The sequence below is a fragment of the Salvelinus alpinus genome, chromosome 35 (assembly GCF_045679555.1).
Source record: "Salvelinus alpinus chromosome 35, SLU_Salpinus.1, whole genome shotgun sequence".
NCBI classification, from domain to species: domain Eukaryota; kingdom Metazoa; phylum Chordata; class Actinopteri; order Salmoniformes; family Salmonidae; genus Salvelinus; species Salvelinus alpinus.
The window spans coordinates 4,266,826-4,293,637 of NC_092120.1; the positions used below are offsets into that span (position 1 = coordinate 4,266,826).

General features: G+C 45.7%; 1 protein-coding gene across 2 annotated transcripts in view; it reads left to right on the forward strand.

Annotated features, from left to right (window-relative positions):
* Positions 1-26,812, forward strand: part of LOC139564307 (zinc finger protein ZFPM2-like) — a 140,203-nt gene that overhangs the window by 109,423 nt on the left and 3,968 nt on the right. For both annotated transcript variants that reach the window (XM_071383721.1, XM_071383722.1), the window contains exons 5-6: positions 25,408-25,614; positions 26,445-26,669. In XM_071383721.1, the coding sequence (XP_071239822.1) occupies positions 25,408-25,614; positions 26,445-26,669 (432 nt within the window). The remainder of the gene's footprint in view (positions 1-25,407; positions 25,615-26,444; positions 26,670-26,812) is intronic.

Sequence of the window (26,812 nt, forward strand, 5' to 3'; positions counted from 1 at the left end):
AGCAGACTGCTCTGCGTGTGGAGGAGGGAGGGAGACAGCAGACTGCTCTGTGTGTGGAGGAGAGAGGGAGACAGCAGACTGCTCTGTGTGTGGAGGAGGCAGGCAGGCAGCAGACTGCTCTGTGTGTGGAGGAGGCAGGCAGGCAGCAGACTGCTCTGTGTGTGGAGGAGGGAGGGAGACAGCAGACTGCTCTGTGTGTGGAGGAGGCAGGCAGGCAGCAGACTGCTCTGCGTGTGGAGGAGGGAGGGAGACAGCAGACTGCTCTGTGTGTGGAGGAGGGAGGGAGACAGCAGACTGCTCTGTGTGTGGAGGAGGGAGGGAGACAGCAGACTGCTCTGTGTGTGGAGGAGGGAGGGAGACAGCAGACTGCTCTGTGTGTGGAGGAGGGAGGGAGACAGCAGACTGCTCTGTGTGTGGAGGAGGGAGGGAGACAGAGATACAAACAGAGCCAGCCAGCGCTGCTATCAGAGGAAAGGATTGGAAAATAATCAAGGATTTGTGAGGAGAATTAATAAGGAGATAGGGACAAATAAGCGTGTTTTCTTCTCTGCAAAATTAGGAGGGATGGGCTACAATTATCTAACAGGAGGGATAGATGGCATAAGCTACACAGACACCTAATTATAAAGGATAGCCTAGAATATGGAGTCTCTGCTTTGCATTTATGTTACACTATTTCACTATTAGGCAGTAAAGTCCTACCCTAGCCATTAGCCAGTTCCTCAATTTATAGAATATCACATGAATGAATCATTATTTCAGTAAGATTGCAGTCCTCTTTATCTTATACAGTTGTTAGATATAATATAGTTTATGATGTTTTATTACTGTTTTCTATTGTAGAAGTCAAGTTCTGGACATATGTGTTACTCCTATAGTGGACCTTGGTTAGATTCTGCCCAAGCCTTTTCCATGGGGTCATCAGTTTGGAAAAGGATCCATGTCTTTTTTTAATTTGAGGTAAATATGGGTTAAATATCTTTAGACAGCAGTTCATTCTCAGATATGAGTGAGAATGTCTGCTTCTTCTAAGATTGTAAATATTCTGCAGACAATGTGCATCTGTTTGCTGTGGTTTGCGAGATGAGGTGAGTAGCCAAGCTAGGACAGTTTATTTAGTGACGGTGGTAGTTCCTCTCGTCGAGCAGGCTAGCTGGGTGTCTCTATGTCTCTATCACCTGACCATGCTACGGTAATGAGGTCTAGAGTCAGTGAGACTTAAGGTGAGACAAACAAAGGACTAGTGAAAGACTGGAGGATGGAGGGATGAGGGAGGAGGGATGAGGGAACGGAGGAGAGGGGAAATAATCAGTACTGGTATGATCAGACGTTGAGACATTCCATTGGTGTTTGGTATGAAAGAGAGTCATTCATCAACATAGCAATACAAATATGGAGTAGATTATTATTGTGTTTACTTAGCATGGACCCTCGTAAATAATGGAAGTCTCTACTACCCCGCTGTAGCTGGTAGTATTAATTATAATTACAATGCTGATAATGTGCATGCTTCTTTTATTACGGGGAGCTGAATCAATTTTACAGTCTTATCCAGCCTCACAAGGACATGCAAAGTTACCAGGGTGCCACATGGAGGATGGCTCCTTGTAAAACGCTCCTTCCTGCGATCAGGAACGAGGACGTAACGAAGCCCGCTGGATTAAGTCTACCGCCACCGCGTCAGATATAGACAGCCAGGCCCGTCTTCACATAACAGCTGCCGTGAACTTTCTCTCTCTCTCCAATGTCATCATTTCATTACACACAGAAAGACCATTGTATCGGCGCATTCCATTGTACGAGAATTCATCTTGGAGAATTCAGTTGTTTAGCGTTAACTTTTTGGAAAGGATTTTTTCTCCTCCCCCTCTTTCCAATATACATGGATTCATGCGTATTGTGACCGTGGTGGAAGCATTCATTTCCCATTGCACTGAATTGTTCCGTTCATTAACTAGGCCTACTGAACGTCGAGGCTGACATGTGTTCTGATCGTCAGAGTCGTGCTATGTTAAACCTTTGACAACTCACACAGATGCGGAGACTGGCAGAATGCATTTTTGCCAGTGTGGTTTTGGTTGCATGATTTGACAGTTCATAGGGAGAGTCCAAAGACGTTCTGTTTTGGCCACACGTTGAATCTGAACTTAGTCTAAATTCATAAGGCACCCCGCTGGTTCGTTTCTCAGTTTTTCCCCCTCCTCATGACTAAAACTGTCAGAACAACAGAGACTATCAGGCTGCCGTACCTTTATAGCTGTCTGAGATACTTTAAAGACTGGATTTAGCCTGGCTTTGGCTTGGTTCAACCCACAACAAAGCCTGCCACAGATTCCCAAAATCTACATATCTTTTCTCCCCATTTTCATTTTTGAAAACGCATTGCTTACCATTTTTTTCTTTGCCCCTCATTAAATCAATATTTTCCCCACCGACACGTTTAAGAGAGAAACGGTGGTTAGTTGTGTTAAATGTGTTTTCTTAGTTGCTGTAACCTGTTTGAACAAATAAGCCTATAAGCTTTACAATAAACATTAATGCCCATAATTAATATGGTGCACACAAAATAGTTTCCTCAATTACAGACACATAATCATCCATATGTTCTTAACATGAAATAATGCTGTTTATGATAACAGTATATAAATTGTTGGACATAATATGCAAATTGGTATTCGCCTGACATTATGCGTCAAAGTATAGCCACCTACGGTATTGATCAGCTGCTGCTACTGGTTCTTTTCTCAATAATAATTGGGTGTGCATTGCCTTTCTACAATAAATTGTTGCATTCTTTGCTTGTGAATGTTAAAATGACCCTGCGCTTCGTGAATGCGTGCATCTGTCTTGAAAGGATACGTTCCCTCTCTCCTCATTGAACTGGGCATTGAGTCTGTGCCGCCTAGCCGGCTCTGGCAGGGAATCTTGATTATGGATTCTGTGATATTACAAATGACTTCTGAATTTTCTGAATGTTTTGGATTAATCGGCAGGGTGCAGATGTGGGTTCCTTTGGAATGCCACCATCTATAACAGATGCTCATTATCGTACCACCTTCACATTCTGCATAAAATGCAGATTCAGAGATAGGTAATCCCTGTAAGGTTTTTACAAGACAGGTTATTAGAGGGTTGAGGTCTGTGCTGGAAATATTGAAGTTGTGTTTTTGGGGGGAGAATTGCTGTACTCAAGGCAGGCAGTAGACACAGCAGTAACTGTCTCTACTCCCTCTGCTAACAACCCCCCTCTCACACACACACACACACACACACACACACACACACACACACACACACACACACACACACACACACACACACACACACACACACACACACACACACACACACACACACACACACACACACACACACACACACACACACACACACACACACACACACACCCTACTCCCAAACCACCGCCACCCAGATACTTTGAAGTGCCTCAGGCAAAAAGCTAGTTACTCTCCCCTGGCTCGCCTCGCTCATTCAGCCCCCGAGATTATTCCAGAATGCCATAGATGGTCTGCCCCGCCCACCCTGTCTCCAGCTTGGCAGTACCTGTCACCTGTCAGAAGCAACCCACCTTTAAGTGGACTGTTATTTTCAGTTGGTTTTATATGTCTTTCATATCATGGCTCATTAAAGCGCAGCACGGTAGGCAGCATATTTACATAGGCTACTGGGAGGGTTTTAATTTGCCTAGGTACAGAGCATGACCGGAACTGAAGAGTGCACCGCCAAAATGACTTTTTCACATGACACCCCCGTTGCCCACCCCCCGTCAGAACACACGTAGCTTGGCGTAATTGCCTGAAGAGGGCACAAAGACGGAGACAGAGCTTTCCACCAAGGGATTGGTTTTTTCCCCCTGGAAGTAAACGAGAGGACAGCTAGGTGTACTTAGTTATGTAGTGACGTTTCTCTGGGATCGTTCTTGTGGATTATTATTCATGATAGGGAATAGCTATATGTGTCTCTCCCACTAACTCCCAAACAGTCTCATGGTGGATCTGATGAGTTCTGACTGCAATGGGTTCTAATTAGGATTATCTACAGTATGCAGGATACAAGGGTTGTTGTTTTATTGGTGGGTTATCATTTCAAACTGTTGATATGAAATAAAGACTAGCTGCTGAATTCTACAATCATATCTCAGACCACATGCAGCGATAGAATAACACAATTCCCTCAGACGAGATTTCTGACAGAGATCCTTTCAAACGGCAAGCTCTCCCAAGACATTGTAGTGTTGTAGACTCTCTCATATCAGACACATTCTCATATCAGACACCAGTTCAAGATGATTGAAAAACAGGGAGTAGCGATACGGCTAATATTGTCATAAGACGCTTGGTGTCACATACATGTAGTATAGCAGGAAGATTCCTACGTTAGACAGTCAGTTTCTCAAACATTTGCTCTCCTCCTCTCCTCCCATATCTCTCAGAGGAGCTCTACTGAAGTCTGGCTCCTACAGATGCACTCCAAATAGCAGGCTGTTCATCATGCATTGTCATAGAGCAGGCGAGCTCTTCAGCCCCCCCCTCCCCTCTACACCCACCAGCAGCTCCCCTACACCCACCCGCACCGGTCCACTGATGCTCCTGCTGGCCCTACATCCTATCCCAGCACTCTGATATCAATCACCAGCAATGAGGCTGGCTTCAGCCCCAGCGCAAGATGCACCAGCTCCAGCCCCAGTCTCATCTCCAGTCTCATCCCCAGTCTCAGCCCCAGTCTCAGCCCCAGTCTCAGCTCCAGTCTCAGCCCGTCTCAGCCCCAGTCTCAGCCCCTCATCAACCATCACTTGCCAAAGTAGCCATAAACTCCCGGCATAGATGCAGCAAAGACAGACAGGCAGCCATGTGATTCAGTGTAATTTTGGAAAGCATATTGTCTTATTCACCATCTGTCCAAGAGGGAGAGATGGCAGGCAGCTTGGAACTCATTTGCCGTCTGTTTGTTTTACTGCGGCTATACAGAATACGTTTCTGGACTAGGACCGGGGCCTGGGTGTGTGGTGTGTTGCTGGGCCCACTGGAGCCGAGAGGCGCGTCCTGTCATCTACACAGATACCAGTCCTATAGTCCCTCCATGATGCCATGATACATACAGTACAACCACTGGCTGACTGGGAGCAGAACACACTTACACCTGGAAATTAGGCCATTTATTAAATGAAAGCATTTGTTTACTGTCTCCGAGAAGTTTACTTTACTGTAGCCTGTTTAACCCCAACAGTATCTATCTAGTCTCCTTGACTTATGAGCGTAAATGGAATGACAGAATTCCACCTTGGTGGACATTCACCATTCATTGTCTGGTGACCATTGCTAGTTTGGCATTGGTGTTTTGGTGAGCTGGGTGTGTGTGTGTGGTGGGGCCGGGTTGTAGAAGCGGCCGCAGGCCACGGGCCAGTACACACATACACACACACACACACACGTCTGTATGTCCCACATTGTGCATCACGTCTGGTTCAGCTGCTCCTTGGCTCAGACATTAATACAGAGCAGATTGGTTGAGATCTACAGCCCTTGTTGTTTGATCTTTCCTCCTCTTGCCACATTTCCTGGCAAGTGCCCCCCTGCCACACCGCGTGGTGCAGGCAGCACTGGCATGGCCTCAACATGCCTGCCAGGTTTGTTCCCTCGCTCTCTCTCTCTCCACCTCTATCTGTCTTTCTTCTCTCCATCTCTGTCTCTCTCTCTTCTCTCCATCTCTCTCTCTTCTTCCCCATCCAACTTAGTCCCTAACGCCTGCTCTATGGCTGCAGTTGGACAAATTACCACAGCTCCTCCACAGCCTTCTGACAGTAGGACGTGAAGGGACCTTAAATGTTACAGTTGAACATTTTGGTTCTGCCTTCAGTCGGTGTAAATGATGGTAGCTGTCCACCTGGTGTGTGACGTGATCTGTTCAGTCCTACGTTGATCATTGTTCTATAGTGGATACTTTTGAATAACACTTTACATTAAGTTATATACTTTATAACAGTTTATAAACAGTGGAAAACATGTGAGCTGCTCAATATGAAGCTGGACCATGACTCTAAACCCTTCACACATACTGCCCAAGCTCCACCTCACTGTTCAGACAAAAAGACATTCATGAGCCAACAGCAGCCTCAACTTGAACAAACACTGTATCCTCCTTATCAAGTTCCCATACATTTCATGTTCTCTTTACTCTGTCATTTGTCCCCTAATGCCTTGAGTCTTACAGAGAAATTGTTTAAAATGTCACAATCAAATGTATGAATTAAAAGCAAATACATCTTGGAGGTGAAGGAAGCATCAGTGTTCTCTTGTTTAATCTGAAATATTTGTTCAAAGAATAACGTCTTTGAATGCCACACAATGGCCTCTTTTCTCTTGCCATTCCTCCTTTCAGGTTGGAGGCAGAATGGGTGGGAAAACCTGAGGGTCACTTGGTAATAAGGCTGCTTTATGATGTCTAAGCCCAATTTGCGCAGTCTATCTGCCATTTTACAACAAGCCAGCCTTTCTGTTTATGAATCGACTGAATCAGATCTGAAGCCTTATCTTTTCCCTGCATTAACCACTTCATTTCATTTGTGACTAATGGCATAATACGCCGGATCATTATCGCTTTAATTTATTCCAAATTTTTCAAGATGGATGGCGGGATAAGGTGCGAGAGACAATAAGTTGAAGAAGCCAGTGTGATGCCTTGGGTTAATGAGGCACATTGTCGCCTCGGCGCCTCTCAGGGTCAAAAGCAGAACACACGGAGAGATTGAGGGGAGCGAAACATTGAGATGGCAATTCAAGAGAAAGCCGATCTAAACGACGCCAGCCTTCTAAAGCAAAAGAGAGAGGCCTGATATCTTTTGAAGGAGATATTTGATCATCAGAGCCTTGAAATAGGAACCCAGTGAGTGGCTGCCTGCAGATGAAGGTTAGCCAGGGCTTTCAGATGTGACGCTGATTCTACATGGATATTGCTGATGAGCCCTTTTGTCTAACACACCGCCTTTTAAATCCCTCCCTATGTTTTACACTCTAGCCCTGAGGTACATAAATAATGTTGAACACAAGTGGAGCGGTCAGTCATTGAAATACAGAAGCAGACAGTTTTTACCTGTTTACCTCGAACAGAAAAGAGTTTTAGGAGGAGACTCTCTCTCCCTCTCTCCCTCTCTCTCCCTATCTCCCTCTCTCTCTGAGAACAGGCAGTCTCCAGGCCTCCTGGGCAACATATGGAGCCCTCTGAGTTAGTGTACAACTTCACCAACTGCTGTTGTGAGAAGTGCTCGGCTAACTGTGGCCCCTGAGAGCTCATTAGAAGCCCTTGTGCATAAACCTTTCTGCTTTGGAAGTTGCCGTGGGCTTCGGCGGGTGCTGTGCAGCACAAATAAGGCAGGCTAGAAGGATGATCTGAGCTGGAACTGCCTGCCTGCGAGATAATAAACAACATTTGCATATAATGTCAACATTTGGCATCGTTCCTTTAGTGGAGGAAGGCCTATCCACCCTTGTGGCAGTAGTACTTCAAATATTGTCTATCAAAAAAAGCACAAGGCCTTTGTGACATCTTTTCATATCATATCATTTTAGCCTGAAAAATGTGTTTTTATTCGGTTTTTGCGGTAATATTTCTGGATGTGGATTGTGGAGTATCCCACTAATTATCAAGAGTCATCCATGACTGGTTTAAACTCCTGATTCCTAACTGATAAAAAGCCCAATTTAAGGAATTCCTGTTGCAGCACACAATGCATATTAGCTACAGAGTATTGATGTGGTACTGGGCTTTATTCCTAACTGCTAGAGTGTAATAGTGCCTCGTTGCACAGTGACGCTTGCAGTTAATGAGAAGAGTCTAAACTAACGGTGCATTCAAGATCAACACGCAGACTCTAGCTCCAACTGTATTTGTCATGCAGTCTAAACGCACACAATTGCATATAAACTAACATGGTAATTACTGCCATGTGGTGAATGTCTCTCTCTCTCTCTCACAATGGTAGAAATGGAATTACCTTGACAAATGTAGAAGGAGGTAGATCTCCTGGGGTAAAAAAAAAATACACAACCTTTTACTGAACTGTAAATCATGCTTCACTCTTTAAAAGGTGGAGAAAAAATAAATAATATCCTGAAAGTGCAAAGATTTCAGTGATTTAGGAGGGGGAGCGTTGAGAAGCGTATTACCAGCGGTGACAGCTTGGTGGAGATAGGCAGGTTGTGTTAAGAGGAAGGGATAAGAGGCTATGACATTATGTCTGCAGGGTTAAGGTGTCAGAGGCAAAGTGTGAACCACTATTACTGGATCAATACTTCTCAGTTTGGCACTTATCTCCTTCTGCTGCTACTGCTGCTCTGCCGGATACACACAGGGACACAGGGACAGGGATACACACAGGGACACAGGGACAGGGATACACACAGGGACACAGACACAGGGCTACACACATGAACACAGAGGCCGGGATACACACAGGGACACAGGGACACAGGGACAGGGATACACACAGGAACACAGGGACAGGGATACACACAGTGACACAGAGACAGGGATACACACAGTGACACAGGGATACACACAGGGACACAGCGACAGGGATACACACAGGGACACAGGGACAGTGATACACACAGTTACGCAGGGACAGGGCTAAACACAGGGACACAGGGACAGGGATACACACTGGGACACAGACACAGGGCTAAACACAGGGACACAGGGACAGGAATACACACAGGGACACAGGGACAGGAATACACACAGGGACACAGGGACAGGGATACACACAGGGACGCAGGGACAGGGATACACACAGGGACACAGGGACAGGGCTACACACAGGGACACAGGGACAGGGCTACACACAGGGACACAGAGACAGGGCTACACACAGGGACACAGACACAGGGCTACACACAGGGACACAGACACAGGGCTACACACAGGGACACAGAGACAGGGCTACACACAGGGACACAGGGACAGGGCTACATACAGGGACACAGAGACAGGGCTACACACAGTTACGCAGGGACAGGGATACACACAGTTACGCAGGGACAGGGATACACACAGGGACACAGGGACAGGGATACACACAGTTACGCAGGGACAGGGATACACACAGTTACGCAGGGACAGGGATACACACAGGGACACAGGGACAGGGATACACACAGTTACACAGAGACAGGGCTACACACAGGGACACAGAGACAGGGCCAGGGTAAATGCCACTACTGCAGTAACTGAAGGGACTGCATGTCCTCTCCATTAGATTGAAGTGAAAGGGGAGGGTTGTAATAGAATGGTAGATTTCATGTAAATATAATAACACGTATGTTGCACCTCTATGGGTGTTGATTTGTACACTGTGGTTGCTACATATTGTGTTCTATCTATGAACATGTCAAAGTGGTTCTGAGAAATTAGCCTAAAGGCTGTGCAATGGCTGTTTGTGTCTCTTCCTATTGGAAAGCAGGGGGAAGGAACTCACTGCCATTTTGAGGAGCATTTCCCTCCATGCCAGATGATCTGTTAATATACTGCTAAACTGAACATTGACACCCTTCCACGGCCACACTTACTGTACGTTGTTGTATCCAACATTATTGACCTAAATGCTGGGCGATGTATGACAGTGTTGTGGCTGTTATCATGTTAGTATGATATGTTAGGTTCCTACATTTCAACACAGACATCCAGCATGGAAACCTTCGAGCCAGGTCAATGGTGTACACACTAAGTGTTAAACCCATAAACGTGTCCCTGGGTCCTGCACGTCTCCTATTGTCTCGAGCAGAAACAAGGAAAAGAGCTTCAGCTTCCCAATTGAGTATTTGCCTACTTTCAAGTCTTCCATTAAACTTCTGAAGCGGGTGTTAATCCTTGCTACACATACAACAGAAATGCAGCGTTCAACAATTTGAAGGAAGGAAATAAGAAGGGAGAGAAAGAGAAAGGAAGTGATCGCTCCATATTCATATTCCTATGCAGGCGTTATCACTTAAAAGGCTTTCTAATTACAACAACAAGACAAAAACTCGTTGGATTCATTCCAGACCCGCTAAATGATAAAATAAGCTTGCACTCTCTCTCCTTCTTAATCTCCGCAAAGCACCTTGGAGTCTCATCTCCCAAATACACGTGAATGAATGAATGTGGAAAATGCCATTTAGAGATGCAGGTGTGCCATTTGATAAGAAACTTCTGGATTAAATATGTTCTGCTAACGAGGAACCCAGGCTACCCCATCAGGGCAAACTATTGGTTGGATTGTGTGAGTGCGAGCTGATAACATTCCGCGCACACACACGCACGCACGCACGCACGCACGCACGCACGCACGCACGCACGCACGCACGCACGCACGCACGCACGCACGCACGCACACACACACACACACACACACACACACACACACACACACACACACACACACACACACACACACACACACACACACACACACACACACACAAACATTCCAAATTCATTATTAATAAACAGCCTTGCAGTCTCTTAGTCAGTCTATCACACGGAGAGACTCGATCCTTCACTGGAATGAGGGATGAATGTTCTCATTAAGAGAGGAGAGAGAGAAAGAGAGAAAGGGGGAGGTACGGATAGTGGTGGTGGTGAGGAGGGACTGGGAGGGAGTATCAACTGTTTTCATATTTAGCTATTTTGGGAGCTTTTTTGGTTAGAGGGAGACAATTTCAAAGACTATGTTAATGATGCATTGAATGTTGGAACAAAGAGTTCAAAGTTTCTCTGGCTCTGGCAATGACTGGATGTAATTCTTGGGCTGGTTAATACGGACAGGGGGGGGGGGGGGGGGGTAGCGAGCTAAGCCATCGGTGCAGTGGACTGGAAGTCCCTGGCCCAAGCTTGACATTTAGAACGATTTGGAGCAGATTAAGGCTGTATTAGTGCTGTAGTCTGTATGTGCTTCTGTAATGAGCTGTGAGTGTATTACAGCAGGAAGAAGTTAGCTAGCTGCTGCCTGCAGGCTGGTGGGGTAATACACAGCTGGAATAGAGAGAGCCTACCTGGACAGTTGGGTAGTTGGGCAGTTGGCTGGACCTAAAGTGGACATTGCTCTCTGTAGTGTTGCCCGGGGCAGGCAGAGACACTGTACTTAGAGTCAGCTAGGAGAGGGTTACAATGGAAATGGAGAGCCCTGCCAGAGGCTGCAGGAGAGGAGAGGAGAGGAGAGGAGAGGAGAGGAGAGGAGAGGAGAGGAGAGGAGAGGAGAGGAGAGGAGAGGAGAGGAGAGGAGAGGAGAGGAGAGGAGAGGAGAGGAGAGGCTGAGGCTCTCTGGTTGGAGACTGTCAGTTTAAACCAGCTTAGCTCAGCCAGCCAGTAAAGTGTCACAGAGTGATGGGTAGGCAGGCACAACTTTGTTACTCGGACCAGTAACTGTCTAGAAAATATTCTATATTCAAATAGAAAATTAGAAAAATGTAATGTGTTATTTCAAGCACATGATTTGGCTGCTACTGTAGGCACATGCATTTTCAAAGGTACCCCACATGACATGCAGCCCTGTCGGTAATTCTCAAAAATAGGTTTAGGGTTTATGCCAGTATTTCATTTCGGTACATGTATTGTTTGTTTGTTTCCAGTACACATACAGTACACATACAGTACACATTAAAGGAGACAGACATACAGTTGCCAAGCCCAAAGGTCTTCCTTCATTTAGAATAACATTTATATTTTAAAGGGTCTAAAAAATGCATACATTATCCATAAATTAAATAAAAACATGTATTTTTTTGTTTTAGCATGTGCAAATGAAGGTTGCAGGTGTCGCCCCCTTATTGAAAGGCTCTTTATGATGTTAATGACTTGTTAGCGTAATTTCCAGCCTCCACAATCAGCCATGAGAAGTTCACAGACCCGCTGTTAAATAGGAGTCAATGCTATGGCATCGTTTCAAGAGCTCCCAAACAGGACGGCAGGACGATAACGAACAGGTGATGTGGCCTGATGATGGCTGCCTATGGCCACGGATAGGCGGGAATTATTACAAAGACAATTTAAATGGTGAAAGGATAAGGAATGAATCATCTGGACAGCATATCAAATGTTAACTCTAACACACCACTGCATGCTATTTACTCATGCAGTGGTAATAAACTGTGCTTATTTAAAAGATAGACGGAGGAGAAATCTGGGGACAGTAAATTGTGCATGCATGTTTATTCCTCTCTATCAGTATACAGAGGGTTTCTAGTCTGAGACTCACCGTCACAGGCACCTGTATTTTATGGCTACAGTGTCTTTGTGATATCACTAGGCTTATTTATGATATGGTGCTGCAGCTGTCATGTATGTTTCATTAGTATCAGTAGTATTTGTGTGGATGGTACTGGTAGTGGACTTTGTTTTCTATTTCCTTAGTAACCTTATTATTAGTTCAGCAGCTAGTGTTAAATTTGAGGGTACTTGTGGCTTTTGTGATAGAGGCACCACATTTCACACACAACTTGGACAAGTCCTTAGAAGCTATAGTGTCGTTGCAGATTTTTTATATTACCCCCTGGCGGCCATTTTCAATATGGCAGCCAACCAGCTCCATGGGGCCATATTAGACAGGTGTCACATGGCCATATCCACATAAATAATTGGTACATAAAGGCCAATGATGGTTTAAAATCATCAAAGTGGTCTGGAGAACATCATAAAACATCCAAAATATGCCATATATATGTATTTTAAATTTCTTTAGCAGAAAGTGTTGAAAATGTGCCCAAAAAACTACCCAAATGACTTATATACTTTCGTCCTCATTTCCAGTATTTAGGCCTACTGGCGCTTGTTTGTAATGTTATGTATAAATGTCTATGAATTATTTTGTTTTTGAATAGAGGAAAGATCTGGCTGGTTATCCCATTGTTCTCTATGGAGTCTTGGAGCCTCACAAGGTTAAACGTTCCAACATTCCAACTGTTTTCCCCGGGAATAAAAAGCCATTCCAACAGAGGGAGTTTCATCTCCTTAGCCCCCGCGAACGAACGACTGCTAATCTTTAACCTCCGCTATAGCGTTTCCATTCCGCTTCCTCCGACTCCAGACATATTTGCTCTCCCTTGCTGGCTGTGTCCCGTTAAGATTTAAACAGCAAACATAAAATACAGAAGATAACCTGTGCCGGCTTTGGAGAGACTTGACTCCCAACATTATTTTAAAGACCAGATCTGAGAGCTCCACCGCGTCAGTCGGGTGCGATTATCTTCTGTGATCCCTCTCCGACGCAACCAAAGTCATTCATCTGCCGATCCCTCCACCCTCCTCACCCCCTCCCGCACCCTCCCACCTCCCCCTATGCATAGGCAGGGCCCTAATCATGTCTCCGTCGTGTGTCAGGATCTGTGGATGAGCAAGGCCTAAAGATGGGAACAGCTCTGTAAACATGGCCAGGCAGCAGGGAGCTTCCGTCTCCCCCACTACGTTCTGAATAAGCAAACATGGAAAGATGTAAGGATTTTGTCAGGCCCAACTTTGTAGTATAGGCTCAGAGTTATTTTATTTCCAGCGGTTTCCAGGGGCGCTGCCGCCTGCCTATGGGATATTGTTCTTAGCTTATGAAGTGCTGCGTCTTGTTATAAGCTGTGTGCTTTTGTCAATAGTATTACAATATGGAGCTTCTGAATAATTTTTATATATATATATGTATATATTTTTTTTTACACAATGGTCTTGTGCAATGATATATTTTCAAGAGAGATAGATGGGCTGGCTTGTGTTTACCCATGGAGGTCCTGTGTGTGTGTGTGTGTGTGTGTGTGTGTGTGTGTGTGTGTGTGTGTGTGTGTGTGTGTGTGTGTGTGTGTGTGTGTGTGTGTGTGTGTGTGTGTGTGTGTGTGTGTGTGTGTGTGTGTGTGTGTGTGTGTGTGTGTGTGTGTGTGTGTGTATTGGTTATGTTTTTATTGACATTTCTTTTGTTGTCGTCGGCCTTTGTTTTCTCCCCCACTTAACCTAGATAAACACCATCAAATCATCTCATAGAATTCATATTGTTATACAGCTATATAAACCAAATGTCTTTTGACCCCTCTATTGTCATGTCAACTTTCCTGTCAGGACTGATTAAGAACTATCATGACCAACCCAGTAAATCTAGACGTGGACGGTGTATTCCATAATAAACAGGCTAATATAATTGGCTCTATCAAATGGGATGTATATTAACAACAGTCGGCTGTGCTCACCCCTGTCAGGATTCTATTATAGAGCCTGCTCCCTCCCCTTGTTTTGATACAGCACTAATTTAAAGACCCATCTTAATTGACTTATTTTTTCCGCATGCCTGTCGGAGCTTGTGCTGTGCATGCACAGAGTGCAATAAGAGTCTTGTTCCTTTATTGGCCCACACACAATGTACTGAGTTCAATTTTACCATTCATAATGAATGCAGTCTCGCCATTCAAATGCAGCCATAAGCACACAGAAGATAAGAATTTAATTAAATGTAGATTAAAACCAAACAGGAAAACACACTCACTGATAATTTTTTATCACGTCCCCTGGTCATATCCCCCTCATACTTTCGACTGACTTGTTCTTCCTTGGGCTACAGCTTTTCAGCTTGACAAAAGTGGCGAAACACCTCACACATCTCGCTGTGGCGCTGTGAGATTGTGTAAAATGCAAAACGAAGGGGCGGTCACACGATTAATCAGAATTCTCATGTCGGGGGAGGATTGGGGGGTAAGGGGGAGGGAGGGGGAGAGACAGAGGTGGAGGGAAGGAATTAGTTGCCTCATCCCCAAATTTGCATCATTTTTTCCAAAGGACAATCCCAGCACTGTAGGCAAGGGGAATCATATCTCTCTTCACAGGAAGGAACAATCACAATATTGCCACAATATTGAAATAAATGTCACCTTCACATCCTATCAAATTGTTCATACTTGCTAAACATGATGTTAGCTAGCTAGAGAGTAGTGCTTTGCAAGCATGCCTGATCAGTAAGAGCTATTTTAGGTTCCATCCACAGCCTCTACAGACTACTAGGCTTCACACCGCAGGCTGCAGCATGGTCACCTCAGGCTTAAGTGTGTTTAATGTTTTAACTGCAGTGGGATATAGGAGAGCTGGAGAAGAGTCAGTTGAAAATGTAGAGAGACATAACATATTATAAGCCTTATTATAAGGACATTATAAAGGTTAATGAATGCCTATAACAAGTTATAAATCATTATACCTAAGTAAAGTGTTACTGAACTACAGTATCCTCTGTCCAATGACATACCATTAAACAAAATAGCATAAAGGATCACACCTTTACGTGGGCTTCTATATTGTTGCTCTAAAGTCTTACAGTTGTTGTCCTCTTTTGTAATTGTGAACTGGTATTTTCTAGGTTGGAATCTATTGTATCTATTGTATTTTTTCACACCATATTTGCAAGGATTCATGTTATACCTGTCATATGTAAATAGTGTATTTAAATCCTGATAGTTTCAATGCTTTATTATTTCATATAGTTCTGCAGGTGAACCTTTTGTTTTCTACAGAAAACTAAAGTAATCACACAGCGTCTGGTGCGTTGTCATGTACAGTAGGAGCATATTGTTCTTGCATCCATCTCTCCTCAAAGTTTCAAAAAGGTGTTCTCACAGATAGAGGACCTGTATGCAGCTTGAAAGGGATGTACTGATTCTCAACAGGTTCAAAGACCCGTTTGTTATTATCAGAGCCAGTCACTTTTCATTTTAGTCTTTTTAACAAACACTTGAAAACTAAAATGATTCTTAACATCTCACACTTTTCAGAGAGGAGAGGAAAGAAGTGGAAAATTGTGGCTAATATAGTTTTAATTTAGCTTCAGAGCTTGAGTTATTCTCACACTTTAAAATGTAGTGTTTTGTTGAAGCAGCAGTAGCTGAGAGAGTGAGAGAGAGAGTGTGGCTGGTCTATTGGCTCAAACTGGCATTGGACAGTAGTGGCACAGCCACCTCACTCCTGCCATCCCTGCCACTACCGCGGCTGCCTGTTCGCCTGCCTGCCCGCCTGCATGCCTGCCTGCTTGCCCGGCTGCTTGCCCGCCTGCCTGCCCGCCTGCCTGCCTGCCCGCCTGCCTGCCTGCTTGCCCGGCTGCTTGCCCGTGCCTGCCCGCTCGCCTGCTCGCCTGCCTGCCTGCCTGCCCACCCGCCTGCCCGCCTGCTTGCCCGGCTGCTTGCCCGCCTGCCTGCCCGCCTGCCTGCCCGCTCGCCTGCTCGCCTGCCTGCCTGCCTGCCCGCCCCCCTGCCCGCCCGCCTGCTTGCCCGCCTGCATGCCCGCCTGCTTACGCGCCTGCCTGCCTGTCCGCCCGCCCGCCTGCCTGCTCGCCCGCCTGCCTGCCTGCCCGCCTGCCTGCCTGCCTGCCTGCCTGCCTGCCTGCCTGCCTGCCTGCCTGCCTGACCGCCCGCCTGCCCGCCCGCCTGCCTGCCTGCTCGCCCGCCTGCCCGCCCGCCCGCCCGCCCGCCTGCCTGCCTGCCTGCCCGCCGTGCTGGTGGCGTATCTCAGTTCCACTCTATTACCCTCACGCAAGCGATTGGCCTTTTCTGTGGGGAAAAGAGCAATATCCTGTCTCAGTCTGTTTGATCAAGTGCTAAACCCTTGTGATCAATAGAGGGACAGATGTCGGCTCCAGATGGCTGCGTGGCGATACCTGGGGCAGTGAGGGGCCTTGCCAGGACGACAGAATGGCAACGAGGAAGGGCCAGCGGCTGCTGCTCCCATCGCACCAGCCACCGAGACCACAATGTGACAAACGCAATTAGGCCTTTTAGCTACAGATTATTTATTTCTCCTGCAAACTGACAGAAAATGTAATTAGCGTGTAGTTTAAGCAATATGTAGAATTACAGGGGTGCAGAGGCAGAGGGCATGTTAGAGTGGGATGGAGGGAGCTATGGTGGCTGTTGTGGTGGTGGGCGCCTGGACTCAGGAGGCTGTTCTCATTCTGTCTGTGTTCACTGTCTGTCTTTCTGTCTGTTGCAGGGCTCTGTGAACAACAGCATGCACAATCCCACTCTGTTTTTCTTTCAGGTTGAACTGAAACCTTTTCAGCACACAGTGTATCCGTATAGAGTAGTTTGCTCATCAAGTTAATGTAGGCCACAACTTTGGATCAGATCAATAATGTCCCAACATTCCAAAATGGTTGACAGCCTAGGCAGGTGCATCTCTCATCTCCTCCTCTCATCCATCTCTAAAAAATACTGCTATCCCCAGAAGGCCCAAATAGACCTTTCCAAAAAGGAGAGTGGCCCATTTTAAACGGTGTTAGGGCATTTGCATTAGGGCTGGCGTCCATGTGCCAGGCAGGCCATGTGGTGCGTGGTGGCGCGGGGACAGAGCCATGTTGGAGTAGCTACTGAGGCGCTGCGTCCTTGTGTCTCTCTCCCAGTCCCTGGCCCTCCCTTTGGAGCTCCGCCGTTCACCTGCTCCCCTGCTCCCTCCCCGAGTAGCATGATCGGAAGGGGGACGTGAGCCACCGGGCCACAGCTGGGGTTCTGGGACAGCTTTGCTTAGTTGGCTCTGCCCGGGTGGTGGTGGTGTTGGTGGTGGTGGTGGTGGTGGTGGTGCTCAACACAGCAGCGGCCTGTCACAGGGACCTCCACGTCCCATTAACACATAGCCTGGTCAGGACAGAGAGCCAGGCCCCCAGCGCCACCCTGCTCCCCAGCAGGGCCCCAGTAAACACATGTCGCCTGGCCACAACCAGGACCCGGCCCGGGAAGAGGAGAGAACACTGCACAGTTAGACCTGGGAGGATAGCACTTAAATGTATTCATTAAAACACTTTCCTCGTTGTGCACCACACTTTAAATGTGTTGGTTAGAACATTTAGCCTAAGTCCGTAAGGGTTTTAGCATTATTTAATGGAATTTGTAATGTTATTACCTAGAAATCGAATATAAAAGTGACACCCATGAGAATCTAAAAGTAATTTTGAAATGTGTGCCGAGTTAGTGTTCGTAGTGTAGTATTCAGAAAAACTTTTCATTTCCTAGAGAGGGATATAATGTATTATCAGAATTACAGAAAGTGTTTGTTTGTGTCATTTTGAGATTGTTATATTCATTACATTTTTTGAATACATTTCACAGCAGTCTCTTATCATATTTGGCTCACATATTTGTCATTTATAATTTTTATATATATAACAATAAAATGTATATTGTTTATATCTCACTGCACCAATTCATTTAAATAAATACTATTTTTATATCAATTGTAATCAAAGAACTGTAGCATCGTTTAACGTCTTTTCAATTCCCTCATCATATCTCAGTTCTAATAGACCTATAAAAACTTGGCATATTCATTCACATTTAGATCTCTCTATGTCTGTCTCTCTCTCTCTCTCTCTCTCTCTCTCTCTCTCTCTCTCTCTCTCTCTCTCTCTCTCTCTCTCTCTCTCTCTCTCTCTCTCTCTCTGTCCCTCTCTCTCTCTCTCTCTCTCTCTCTCTGTCCCTCTCTCTCTCTCTCTCTCTCTCTGTCCCTCTCTCTCTCTCTCTCTCTCTCTCTCTCTCTCTCTCTCTCTCTCTCTCTCTCTCTCTCTCTCTCTCTCTCTCTCTCTCTCTCTCTCTCTCTCTCTCTCTCTCTCTCTCTCTCTCTCTGTCCCTCTCTCTCTCTCTCTGTCCCTCTCTCTCTCTCTCTGTCCCTCTCTCTCTCTCTCTGTCCCTCTCTCTCTCTCTGTCCCTTTCTCTCTCTCTCTGTCCCTCTCTCTCTCTCTCTCTCTCTCTCTATGTCTCTCTCTCTCTCTCTCTCTCTCTCTCTCTGTCCCTCTCTCTATCTCTCTCTCTCTCTCTCTATGTCCCTCTCTCTCTCTCTCTCTCTGTCCCTTTCTCTCTCTCTCTGTCCCCCTCTTTATCTATGTCCCTCTCTCTCTCTATGTCCCTCTCTCTCTCTCTGTACCTCTCTCTCTCTCTCTCTCTCTCTCTCTCTCTCTCTCTCTCTCTCTCTCTCTCCCTCTCTCTCTCTGTCCCTCTCACTCTCTCTGTCCCTCTCACTCTCTCTGTCCCTCTCGCTCGCTCGCTCTCTCTCTCTCTCTCTCTCTCTCTCTCTCTCTCTCTCTCTCTCTCTCTCTCTCTCTCTCTCTCTCTCTCTCTCTCTCTCTCTCTCTTTCTCTCTCTCTCTGTCTCTCTCTCGCTGTCCCTCCCTCTCTCCCTCTTTCTCTCTCTCTCTCTCTCTCTCTCTCTCTCTCTCTCTCTCTCTCTCTCTCTCTCTCTCTCTCTCTCTCTCTCTCTCTCTCTCTCTCTCTCTCTCTCTCTCTCTCAGTGATATTACCTGACAAACAGGCACTTGCCAATATCATTTTCACTGTGCAATGAAACAGATTCAATGTGTCTCCAGAGATTTGCTAAAGAAATATAATTTAATTATAAAAGGAAGCATCTCATTTCTACACTATGCAAAATCATCCACTCAATCAGATCATTGCCGGAAACTAGGAATTTTTAAACAGATTTTCTTTGTTCCAGAACTCGGAATTGAATATCTGTTGAATATCTGTTAAATGAAATAATATGATTATTCTGAGATGTGTTGTAGTTTAGTGTCTTTGTAGCTGATATGAATGTATACCAGTGGGATTCTGTATGATACTCTCCTGGGAACCCAGGTTTAATTTGTGGACTCTGACCCCTTTGCCATTTGCTCAAGGCCATCCATGAGCTTTCAGTGTTGGCTATCATCTACAAAACACTTGATGTTAAAATGAGTCTGTACAATGTAGTGTTGGTGGGCTTTGGGTCTGAGTGTGTCGGAGTGTCAGACAAACGAGGCAGGATAAATACATATTTATTCAACAATGCTTTTTTAAACGAGTGGTCTTGTCAATAGAATACATTATGTTATGCCTCAAACAATGTGTATTTGCTGCATAAAATTGACGCCTAGGCTATTAGTAGTTTCACAAACGTGATGACAGGTACAACAGATCGATAACCGTCATAATACCTTAGATATGTTGAATATCATCATCATATACATGGTCTCAGAACAACTTGTTTTCACTGTAGAAACAGAGTAAATGAAGGTCATAAGAGTGCTTCACATTCTATACCTTCTTGAACGTATGGACGGAGTCTGTCAGTCTGACATGCTGCTGTGTTTAGGGTGTCTATGCATCGACATGATATCATACGCACTGTAGCAAACTTCCTCTGGGTGCGGAGTTGCGCTTTAGCACGAGAAGAGCGCCTTCTAGTGGTGGCCAGAATACTATCATCAGAATGGAAGGCGGAGGTAAGAGAGCGGGGAATAAGAGGATTCAAATCTATGTTATAATGTTATAGTCCTCTAACTGCAGTTTATTCCACACAACAGTTTATTCCCTGCAGCAATAGGATTGTTTGACCGATTAGTGACTTTTCATATTCACTCTGCAATGGGAAGTCTCACTCAGCTTTCTCTCGGCCTGTCTGTGCTGCTGTCTGGCTGTTGTCTTAACCTGATGGGTTGACAGCCTGCTGCCATATCACCATCCTGTCTGTTCAGAAACACTCTCAATATTTGCTGTTATTCATGAGAAGGGGAGTTTGTTTAGTTTTTCTTTAGCTATAGGCTGTTGTTAGTATGAGAATTGTCTTCTGTTAGTTCCATATATTAATAATGTAGACGTTGCACTGAATATGATTTATGTTTATAGTTTAGTGAACCATACTTGTGTGGTTAGTAGCCTTGACGGAAACCTGAAGAATTGTGTTAGCTTCCTGAGATAATTTCTAGGCTTTAGCTCAGCGGGCTAACACAGTCTAGGTTAAGAGAACATTTAAACCCGGATCAAGTTAACAAACATGGCAGGCAGGCAGCTACTTGATATTCGTAGGTGCCAGGAGGCTTTCCCTGGTTAGCCGTCCGTTCAACAAGGAGAGTCTTGTCTGTTTTGGAGACCAGAGGTGTTTAATTACAAAAAGCACTGAGCCCTCCGGCTCTACAACCATCACTTCACAATTAAGACAGAGCAACAGTTAGCTGAGAGAGAGAGAGAGAGAGAGAGATTGGATAAGGGGTTGAAATAATCAGGCCATTTGCAAATCACCATCAAGCTCCTGGCAACAGCTCCCCAAGGAGAGAGACCACATGGTTACAGTGTCCTGTCTCAAAAGTGTGCTGCAAATCCATAGAACACAATGTGGTTACTGCCAGAAGGTTACTGTATGTTTGCTAGAAGCCACCCTCAGCCCATAATGTGTAGTTGTGCTGCAGTGGGCCTGGCCTGTGTTGGAGACAGATGGGAGAGCTGATGTGCGTAACTATGCTTTTTACAGCAAACTATTAAAGAGTCGTGCTGTTTACACACAAACATTTGAATACCTGTCTGCAGGCCAGTTTAATTATGCAAACCCTTCTGTTATTTGTGTTGCTTTGTCGTCTCCTCCCAGCTCTCTCTCTCACTGCAACAAGGCTGGAGAGATTTCTTTGTGTTTTCATTAAGATACGGACAGTGGTGTGGCGCAGGCAGGAGCAAATGTATTCCATTCTTCATAACCTCGAGTATCTTATACTGTCTGTTCCTCTCCACCACGGTGGCCCATGTTCACATTTACACTAGGGCGGCAGGTAGCCTAGTGGTTAAGTGCGTTGGGCCAGTAACCGAAAGGTTGCTGGTTTGAATCCCCAAGTCAACTAGGTGAAAAGTCTGTTGTTGTGCCCTTGAGCAAGGCACTTAATCCTATTTGCTCCCCCTGTAAATTGCTCTGGATAAGAACGTCTGCTAAATGACTAAAATGTAAATGTATAGCCCTCAGTTCCATTGTGTTTTTCCATTGTTCCCCTCTAATCAAGGACTGATTTAAACCTGGGATATCAGGTGGGTCCAATTATCAGGTAGAACAAAAGACCAGCAGGCTCCGGTCCCCGTGGGGTAAGAATTGAATACTCCTGCTGTATAGGCTACTTTACTGTACATCCATTGTCATTTAAAGTAATTTAAAGCTGAAGAAATGTAAAATGGCCTCTGAAGTCTGACTGAAATCTCTGGGGTTTGTAGTTGGGGAGGAGGGACATACAGTACAGTACGTGTGCCTTATTTCCCCTTACGATTCTTTCTTTGATGTTTGATTAGTGAAAGTACTTACATATACAAAGCCCCCCCCCCCCCCCCTCGCTCACATCATTTTGTTTCTTGAATTCCGTCATATCTTCAACTACATGTTCAAATGCGGCATTCATCAAAGGAGAAGAGAAGGAATGGGAATTTAGCCAGCCGAGCCTCAGTCTCCGGCCCAATGTAGAGCTGGTGATTATTATATTGAGAGGGAGAGAGAGGAGGGGGGGCGAGAGTGAGAGAGGGGGGGGGGCGATAGAGAGAGAGGGGGGGGCGAGAGTGAGAGAGGGGAGGCGATAGAGAGAGAGAGGGGGGGAGAGAGGGAGAGGGAGAGGGGAAGAGAGAGAGAGAGAGGGGGAGAGAGAGAGAGAGAGAGAGAGAGAGAGAGAGAGAGAGAGAGAGAGAGAGAGAGAGAGAGAGAGAGAGAGAGAGAGAGAGAGAGAGAGAGAGAGAGAGAGAGAGAGAGAGAGAGCAAAGCAGTGTTTTTAATTATCTGGACTAGGTACAGGATGCCGTTTTTTGATTGTTGTAATGAAGCAGCTGGCCTATTGTCTCTCCTTAATTCCTCTATTGTTTTTAGAATATGTCATAGTTCTTTATTCTTTTATCAGGTGCTCTGCAGGAGGATTCAGCACAATAGCGTTCATTCCAACTGCATTGGCCGCTGCACAAAGCCAGGCAGGCAGCTCATTGCAGAGAGCTAGCTCGCTAACAGGCAAAACAGTGCAAATCACACAAGCTGCTACTTTGTAGCCTTTTCCCCAGTTTTACTTGTGGGCTGTGCACTTTCAAAAAAGGCAAAAAGCGGCTAGTATGATGCAGATAAACTTTCATGAACTATTCACAAAATGATTTGCCTTTGCCGCCCCTCTCTCTGTACAGTAAGAGGTGTTTCCCAATCCTTGTCCTAGGAACCCTAAGGGGTGCACATTTGTGTGTGTCAGTGCTGGCCTAGAACACATCCTTTGGTTCTCCATCAAGACCAAGCTTGGGAAGCAAAAACTGTGGTGTACAGTGATGCCCTGAGAGCAACATCTCAGTGGATCTCAGTGGATCTCCTGAGCTTCCATCTATGTGTATGTCCCAAATCCACCCTATTCCCTATTTAGTGCACTACTTGTGACAGTATTCTGAGTCAGTATTCTGTGTTTTAGAACACCACCCCAGCATTCTCACAGACGACAGATGGGTGTCTGTAGTTTGGCTGGCTGAAGGAGTCACATTACTGTGCATATTACATAGTAGGTTATGAGTACTAACAATCATTAGCAATTAGCAGTGGAAGGCTTGCAGTAATTCAGAGCATCTTTAACTGAAATTGTATTTAAAGACAGTGAAAATGTAGACAAGTCAGTCGTGAGTTCAGTATCAGGGTATTTTTCTCCATTCTCTTTGTTAACCGAGAACCTGAGAAGTGGAATCTCTACCAATTGAAACCTTTGGTGGCGAGTAGTGACCATCTGCCCCCCACCTCCCCCCCATGGTGGCTGCTTGCTGGCAGTTACTATCTACCTTGATGGTAACTCTGTCTGACGGCAGAGGAGTTTTGTTACTTTAATTAAGAGATAAAAATTCAAAGGGCCTCTCCAGGCTGTGTGGTGAGAGAGAATCAAAACCAGCGCTCAAGTGGAGGGACCTGAAGTGTGTCTCTCATCACGGGAGATTGTCCAGCAGATAGGCACTGTGCTTTAAAGGAGCTAGTGCTGCCTGCTGCCTGCCACTCACACATGGATGCATACACACACACACAGCTTTCCTTGCACACAGAAATGGGACTTTAAAAGATGGCATATTTTACTACAGCTTGCTTCACTCCTATGACACATTTGTAATAGCGTTTAATTTCCAGTGCTGTTTGACATAAATGTAATGAAAAGGTTGGGAAATGTGTTAATGGGAGTAGCGAGGTCATGACCAGCGTCAGGTGGGAGGTGGAATGCCGTGGAAGGTGTACCAGAGAGGAGTGATGCATCCTCAGATTGGTGTGGAAGTTAGGCGTCATAACAATCATTCCATCATGTCATTTTATAGTAACTACAGCAGTTATTCTTCAGTTTTCCTCCCTGGGTTGGGAGAGCCTCACTTGAAAACCTTAACCCTGTCTACACTGACCTTGAAAACGAGTGATTTGTACGTTTTGTGTAAACATTTGTAATCAGTGTCTCTCTAAAGTGTGGAGGATGGATCTATGAGTGGGGTGCAGTTAGTCTTCTGTTCTACCCTTCATACCTCTCCCCTCTCTTCTGCAACGCCCCTTATTTCCACAACAGCTGGACTCAAATTACAGGTCCTCTCTCATCCTGACGCTGCTCTGTCGGAGTGTTTGCACATCTTTGAAAGCTAACAGAGTGCCCTAATTAATTGTCCAGCTTTTCTCGGAAACAATGTTCTAATTCTGCCATTTAGCGTGAGCGTATCATCGTTTGTTGTTATCGCCCCAGACAGATTTTTGTAAATAGTCATATTAAAAACTTTAATCTCTTCAAGGGAAAATGAAGTGCAGCTGAAAAGCCTGTCATGTGCAGGAGATAAATATTATCTAAGCTAAAAACCTTCCTCTACCCCTTCCTCCCCTTCCTCTACCCCTTCCTCCCCTTCCTCTACCCCTTCCTCCCCTTCCTCTACTTCCTTCCTCCTCTTCCTCTACCCCTTCCTCTACCCCTTCCTCCTCTTCCTCTACCCCTTCCTCCCCTTCCTCTACCCCTTCCTCCCCTTCCTCTACCCCTTCCTCCCCTTCCTCCCCTTCCTCCCCTTCCTCTACCCCTTCCTCCTCTTCCTCTACCCCTTCCTCCCCTTCCTCTACCCCTTCCTCCCCTTCCTCTACCCCTTCCTCCCCTTCCTCTACCCCTTCCTCCCCTTCCTCTCTCTCTCTCTCTCCCATCCTAACTTAATGAATATTTTCATAAGATTTCACTGGAATGTTTAATCCCTAAACACAAAAATCTAATAGTGTGTACAGGACCAGCTTCAGGTTATACTATATTACTGAAGTGTACAATATAGCTCCAATGCAGAGACCTACTAGAATTTACCCCAATGAGTAGGACATTTCTTACTGATACTTTAACCAAAGTATGACATTGTGATTTTACACTTTAGTCATTATATAGTCATTATTATTAAGACCTTATAACATTTCCCTCTGGATGGAATTCCATACCCTCTGGACATCAGAGTTAGGAGTATAGTCAAACCACTCAGGGTGAAACATCAATAATAATATTATATAATACTGTCCCCAGTGGGAATCAAACCCATCAACTAAGCCACACAGGCTAACACTACCATGCTCTACCAACAGAGTCACACAGGATAAAACAATCTTTTTCAGCATGTCCCTCTTCTGTCTGTTCCAGGTGGCCAGCTGTGGTGTACCACCACTAAGAACATCATGGGGGGCGAGGAACTAGTGGCGTTCGCCGTGGACTTTGACTCCCGTCTACAGGCCATCAACCACATGTCTCTGAGCGAGGGGATGTACCCGGCCAGACTGCTGGACACCATCCAGCTCCTGCCTCAGCAGGCTGCCATGGCCTCCATACTGCCCACCGCCATCGTCAACAGTGAGTTACAATACACTCCATGGCTAGTCTGTACTGTAGTCTCACCTAGGGCTGTGTTTCAAATGGACTCTATTCCCTATGTTGTCCACTACTTTAGGCCAAAACCTTAACTAGTGCACTATAGGAAAGAGGGTGCAGACTCTGGACAAAGGTATTGCACTATATAGGGAATAGGGTGCCGTTTTGGACATAGCCCTAAATGTCTGTCTGTCCATCCGTCTATGGGCTGTAGATTAACCCAGATGAGTCTGTGTTAAGAGCGGTTGAGATAAGAGCTGTCGACCTTCAGTTTGGGTTCACATAAACACAGGCGAGCCTCCCACTAACCTGTTAATTGCGAAATACAAGCTTCATGCAAATAGTGCATTTGTTTACTTAATAAGGGCTATCTGGGTTCAGCTCGACAGGGAGGCTGCTCTGCTGCAGGCAGATGGTCCAGTGTTTCAGTTGCCCTTGAGAAAGGGCACCAGCCTAGTGGTATCAACACAGTCCTATCACAGGCTTGGGTATTACAGGGTTTCTCCTGGCTTTGGGTATCAAATCAGAGCTAGAAAGAGAAAGAAACCTGTGTGTGTGTTGTGTGTGCACGAACTCTACACTGAAGTTCTACTCTGACAATCTACCCTGACATTCTACTGTGACATTCTACCCTGACATTCTACTGTGACATTCTACCCTGAAGTTCTACTGTGACATTCTACCCTGACGTTTTACTGTGACATTCTAACCTGACGTTCTACTGTGACATTCTACCCTGACGTTCTACTGTGACATTCTACCCTGACGTTGTACCCTGACGCTCTGCACTGTGCTTTACCCTCTCTCTCCAGAGGACATCTTCCCATGTAAGGCGTGTGGGATCTGGTACCGCAGTGAAAGGAACCTGCAGGCCCACCTGATGTACTACTGCAGTGGCAGGCAGAGGGAGCCAGAGAGCCAAGGGGAGGAGAACGACAACGGACCCCACCAGGCACCCAGCATCTGCCCCTTCCCACAGTGCAACAAGAGCTTCACCAGCGCCAGGGCCCTGGAAATGCACCTGAGCACGCACAGTGGTGAGTAGAGATGTCCTGCTAGTACTATTAGTATAGTAGTTGAGCTTCTACTGTAGTAATACTAGTAAAGTACTGTAAAGTAGACGAAATGTAGATACATTTTAGCGTTCATTTAGTTGTAAGTATCTCACCATTGAGTGATG